This window comes from Amphibalanus amphitrite, unplaced genomic scaffold, assembly GCF_019059575.1.
Source record: "Amphibalanus amphitrite isolate SeventyFive unplaced genomic scaffold, NRLGWU_Aamphi_draft 000279F_arrow, whole genome shotgun sequence".
NCBI classification, from domain to species: Eukaryota; Metazoa; Arthropoda; class Thecostraca; order Balanomorpha; family Balanidae; genus Amphibalanus; species Amphibalanus amphitrite.
In genome coordinates this window covers 93555-99554 of record NW_024881774.1, presented here as the reverse complement: position 1 = coordinate 99554, position 6000 = coordinate 93555, and the positions used below count along the sequence as shown (strand labels likewise).

The 6000-nt window shown below is 51.0% G+C and overlaps 1 protein-coding gene across 1 annotated transcript in view; it reads left to right on the top strand.

Moving 5' to 3' along the window:
• The first annotated feature begins 2035 nt into the window (after positions 1–2035).
• The window catches only part of LOC122387251 (CLIP-associating protein 1-B-like), a 49344-nt gene continuing 45379 nt past the window's right edge, over positions 2036–6000 (top strand). The window contains exons 1-2 of the mRNA XM_043377308.1: positions 2036–2225; positions 2737–2961. Of these exons, the coding sequence (XP_043233243.1) occupies positions 2788–2961 (174 nt within the window). The 5' untranslated portion in view covers positions 2036–2225; positions 2737–2787. The remainder of the gene's footprint in view (positions 2226–2736; positions 2962–6000) is intronic.

Sequence of the window (6000 nt, the reverse complement as noted above, 5' to 3'; positions counted from 1 at the left end):
CAGTGGCCGGTGTAGAGACTTCATAGGCCAGTTTTGGGCCCCCTCAGAGGCTAGTGTGGGGCCTCAGGTGTCGGAATGAGGCACTTAAAGACCGTTATGGGTCCTCAGAAACCGGCATCGATCCTTCAGAAGCCAGCACAGGGCCCTCAGAGGCACATAAGGGTCAGTTTGGGTCCCAGAAACAGAAAAGGGACCATCAGAGGCCGGTGTGGGACCTTTAGAGGCTGGTTTGGGCCCTTAGGGGCCAGTTTAGGGCCTCAGAGACCAGTACAGGGCCTCCAAAGGGCAGTTTGAGACCATCAGAGACCGAACTGGGCACTCAGAGGCTAATCTAATGTGGGTCTTTACAGGCCAGCATGGAGCCCTCAGAGGTTAGCGTGGGGCCATAAAAGACCGACATGGGCCGGCGTTGGACCCCAGAGGCCAGTAGAGGGCCCTCAAAGGCCAAGATGGGCCCTCAGAGGCCGCTGCGGGCCCTTAGAGGCCGGCATCAGGTCTTCAGAAGCCCGTGCGGGGCCCTCAGAGGCTAAGGTGGGTCCTTACAGGACAGCACGGGCCCTCAGAAGTCAGTGTGGGGCCCTAAAAGATCGGCATGGGCCGGCGTTGGATTCCAGAGACCAACAGAAGGCCCTCAAAGGCCAATATGGGCCCTCAGAAGCCGATGCTGACCCTTAGAGGCCGGCATCGGGTCTTCGGATTCCAGTGCGGGGGGCCCTCAGAGGCTAATGTGGGCCTTAACAGGCCAGCATGGGGCCCTCAAAGGTCAGAATGGGACCCTAAAAGACTGGCATTGGCCGGCGTTGGACCCCAGAGGCCAGCAGAGGGACCTCAAAGGCCAAGATGGGCCCTCAGAGTCCGATGCGAACCCTTAGAGGCCGGCATCGGGTCTTCAGAATCCAGTGCGGGGCCCATAGAGGCTAATGTGTGTCCTTACAGGCCAGCATGGGGCCCTCAGGTCAATGTGGGGCCCTAAAAGACCGGTATGGGCCGGCGTTGGACCCCAGAGGCCAGCGGAGGGCCCTCAAAGGCCAAGATGGGCCCTCAGACGCCGATGCGGGCCCTGAGCGGCCGGCATTGGGTCTTCAGAATCCAGTGCGGGGGGCCCTTAGAGGCTAATGTGGGTCCTTACAGACCAGCATGGGGCCCTTAGAGGTCAGTGTGGGGCCCTAAAAGGCCGGCATGGGCCGGCGTTGGACCCCAGGGACCAGCGGAGGGCCCTCAACGGCCAAGATGGGCCCCAGAGGCCGATGCGGGCTCTCAGAGGCCGACATCGGGTCTTCAGAATCCAGTGCGGCCTGCGGGGCCCTCAGAGACTTAAAGGTTAGTCTTGGGACTCGAGAGACAGAAATGAGGCCACCAGAGGCCGGTTGGGCCTCTGAGGCCGGTTTAGGGGCCCTCAAAGGCCAGTGGAGGGCCCTCAGAGGTCAATGTGGGTCCTCAGCGGTCAATGTGGACGCTTGACCGCCACTGAAGGGCCCTCAGAGGTCAGTGTAGGACCCTCAAAGACTGGTATGGGAGCTGTTAATGGCTGGCGTGGGTTTCTCGAGCCTCGTGACAATTGAATACGGGCCAGGGCCCCATACGGCCATGGGGGCCCATCGGTTGTTTGGGGGGGGCCAAATGATATGATGGCCCCCTGATTTGCCTTTGGGGGGGGGGGGCATGGCCCTGATGGCCCCCCCCCCTGCGACCGCCACTGTTTTGGAAATTAGCGAAAGTTTTGTACAGTTTGCGATTTTATGTCTCTTTTTAGGCATGCTCCTGACCCTCCTGACCTGTGGCGCCCTTCACTGCTTTTTTGATTCACCAGTGTTTGGATATGAATTAAATATTTTGTGCAGACGCAGAGCATGCAGAGCATAGCATTACAGTAGTAAACGATGGCCTTGTAGTAAACTGAGAACATTTGTATGATTTTTAGCAAAGCAAAAATAGCAGCAAAATAAATGAGTTTTTCAGTCGATTATGGCGCAGCTGCTACAAAAGGAATTTCACAAACAAAACAAAACAGAGGGAGAAAGTGCGCGCGCCCGCCAGTTGCTCTCACAGCCTGTTTCCGGGTGGGCGTCTGCCGTGGATATATATATTTTTTTTTTGATGGCTCCTAAGTTTGATGAAGAAGCTGAAGATATTTTTAACGAAGAAGATGTCATAATTCTATTCTTCCCTGCACGAGCTGGAGCAGGTGTGATGGGGTAGGCATAGGCGGAGGCGACAGAGAAGAGGTAAGCATCACCCGTCTTTTCCTAAACGAAATAACATATTTTTAAAGCCCGTTTTTCAAATTATCGTTCGCCTGAAGTAACACAAATATAGGCTAAAGAAACTATCATGTTGCCTTTATATTCATTACTCATTTTTTTTTCTGTAAAAAATCTAGGCAATTAATAGGTACTGTGTATATATATATATGTTCGTTGTCTGTCTAGATTTGGATGACTTTGAGTTTCTCAATCTGTCCATGGCACTACATTTCACATGGTAGATATGCTTAACTGTGACACCTTAATATTTGATAATTTTTAAGAATTGTTCATAACAAACTTCCTCATGCCATATATTTTTAGATTGTCCGTGAAATGTGGCAGGTGCCACAGCCCCAGGCGGCCTATCAATTGGGTAGGTACCTAGGTACTAATATTCTAAGCATGTGTCAACATGTGTTTGATTATTGCAAATGCAATAGAACAGTGGCAACATTCTTGCTGACTATTACCCATGCTTCTTGTATTGCAGACTTCAACTTAGTCAAAAAATTATCTGGAGACTTCAGACAGCTCTATCAAGATGTCTCAAATGGACTCATTTCTTCCACTCTTGACAACATCTGATATAATGAAAAAGCTCTCAGTGAGTGCAGATGTTGTTAAGCACCTGGAGTCTACCTCTGATATTGAATGTGAAGACATTGGACTCTTCATTGATAGGATCATACCTTGGACTGCACAAAGTAACTTCAGGGTGAGTACAATACAATAGCCAATGGAGATAATTATATGCATCTGTAATGTGTGCATTTTGGCAGTTGTTTCTATGTTGCCAACATTGGGTATGTAGAAAAGTTATTTGCATGGTGTGAAGTGAGTGACAGAATGCCAGGTTCATTGAATGTAAGTCAGGCTGGATCTTTGGATAGCGAGTTAGAATGTCAATCCAGGCAATTGTAGGTTGTACAAGAGAACCTATAACTCCTCTTTATGTCATGTTATATTGTTAGGTCAGTGTCAGTGATGGAGGGTAAACATCCCTTGACGATGGCTGCTTCCACTGTGCTAGATTCTACAGTCATTTTCATAAAGTGACAAACCCTCCAACAGATGTTATACAAAGGAAAAGGGATGAATGGAATAGTCTTTGCTGTTGAAGCATTCTTCAAACACCAGGCATATCATCAATGATGATGTCTGTAAAAAATCAAATTCCTCTTTGAGTCACATTTTGTTAAATCTGTTGAATGCAGATTCAAGCTCAGTGTGCATTCTAGAATCATGTAAAAAAGACTGGCAATCGGTCAACTGTTAATGACTTGGCCAGGGGACATAATACAGCTCGACTTGGCCTGCCTGCATCATGTCACACATGAAGGACGGGGCACGACATGCCTACCTACCTCATATGGCATCGGCTTGTCTCGGGCACCGTGTCAATCGATTTCTCGTGTCGATATCTACTGCGGCTTTGCTAGCCTCATGTGGGGCTTCAACGAATAATGCCGTGCTCTGATGCCCCGCACCTCAAAGGATTGGATGTTTCATAAATGCCTGAAGGCGTCGTTTGAAATTTTTATTCCAGTTATTGATATCGGTTCTGTCGATGTATTTCTGTTACGGTTCTGTCGTTGTCTGTTACGATTCTGTCGTTGTCTGTTACGATTCTGTCGTCTGTTACGATTCTGTCGTTATCGGGTATCGGTTCTGTGGTATTTTCTGATATCGGTTCTGTGGTGTCCTTTGATATTGGTTCTGTCGTTGTCTGGTATCGGTTCTGTCGGTGATTTCTGTTATCGGTTCTTTCTGTCGGTGTTGTCTGTTATCGGCTCTACCGGTGTAGTGTGGTATTGGCTCTACCGGTGTTGTCTCTTATCGGCCTCCCACGGATGACTGAGTGACGGCTCCCGGTGACTCGGGCCTCCACTGCACGGCGAGGCTCCCCGGTCCGGGCCGCGCCCTACCACCTAACCGGTAGCCGACAGCGTGACCGACAGCCGTCCGGCGGGGGCGGCGAGCGCGCCTCATCCCCGGCCCGATTGGCGGTTTTGGGCCGGACCGGCCGGCCGGCCAGCCGGCAGACCGGTTCACCACTGGCCGCCGTTGCACCGCCCACGGGCAGAGCTGAACTGAGCGGCTGGTCGCTGATCGGAGGCGGGTTCAGCGGTTTCTGGAGATATGCTGCCGCTGCAAATTGGTGGCAGGTCCGAGGGTCTCGGAGACAGGCTAGCGAGGGTGCTTTTGGGGGCGAGGCGGCGGCCTCCCACTGGCATTCCGCTGCTACTGCCGAGCTCTCTGTCCGGCAGGATGTCCTCACTCCACAGCAGCCGCACCTGGGGTGACGTCATCGGGCGATTGTCTGTTGTCATGACGTGATTGGTGCACAGAATGACCCCTGACGTCAGCCTGCCGGGGCAGGCCGGCCGCCGGATGGTGGCTAATGCTCGCTGTCTGTCGTGTAACTCGAAAGGAATGACTGTTATCAGTGGAGAGTGCACCATGCATAATAATTGGTAATGCATGATACCGTATGCCATTGTATACGAAGGACATTTTTATCTGCCCTCCAATGGGCCACCGTACCACCCAATTACAGTAGGGTTCCTGGTCCTCCTCGGCTCTTTCACCCCTGGGCTTTGACCGAAGGGAGAGCCCACCCCACCCCCTTTTCTGACATTACCAGCTGCGAGAATGACGTAATCGTTTCAGATATTTTAGTGATATTTTTATGAAAATGACTGGTCTTGTGCAGGCTGTGATTTTTTTTAATGCTCTGCCACTACCCTGACTCTTCTTTTTTTGCCGTATCCTCTGCTACCTTCTACAAGGGACAGGTATTTCTGTACTGTTTGTATGGTGTGGGTTACAGGTGAGCACTGGCGGATCCAGACTTGCGTTTTGGGGGGGCCAACTCCTGCAAGTAACCAAACCTAGGGTACCCCCAAATCCTGTTTTCTCATCGGATTTAGGCCACTTATTTTTTCGTCACAGCCCTGAAACGATATTTTTTTTTACTAAAAAAAAAAGAAATGGTAGCCCACCCAACCCGAGCCTAAATATTACTTTGAAAACACTTCAAATTGCTTTTGTCGACCAATTAGCCCGCTCCGGGTCGGTGCGTGGCGCAGCCTTCGCGGGCTGGGAGGTGTCGGTTGGACCCCCTGCCGTCCGGCCCCTGATTAAGCTAGAGCTCGCGGAAAAAAAAAACAGGCGTGTTGCCCGTGAGTGACGAGACGAAGCCGATGATACCCGATTCTAAGGTCCTTGGTCATTGGTTGACCTTCCAGGGCGGTGTTTCACGGTCGTGCTGACAGCCGCTGACAGCGCATTCCGCGAGCTAAGGTCAGCCTTCGGTAGTGTTGTGGGTATAGGCTTGTTGATGTCTCCATTGAAACCAAAAGTGCCATCAGCGCTGGCAGCGGCTGGCAGCGTGCCGTGAAACACCGCCCAGGTCAGGTCACAGACCTAAAAGACGGGAAAATCAGGACCTGTCAGACCCTCCTAAAGTAAGGCTGTAATACGTTTTTTTTGTGCTGATCACAAATTTCATGTTAGTTTGGATCACAGATAATGTCTTCATGCGTTTAGACCATGTCGGGGCAGGTCAGGTCAGATCAACCAGTAGGAGTACTTATGGGCGTCCGTATAGCAGGTGTCCACTACCACTGGCAGCTACGTAACATGATACGAAGGCATCAAAACTACTTCGTAAATGTTCAAATGGCTGCAAAATGCTAAATTCAAAATCAGCTAAACGAAACTATCCTAGAAACATAGTAAACTCGGAAAAGTG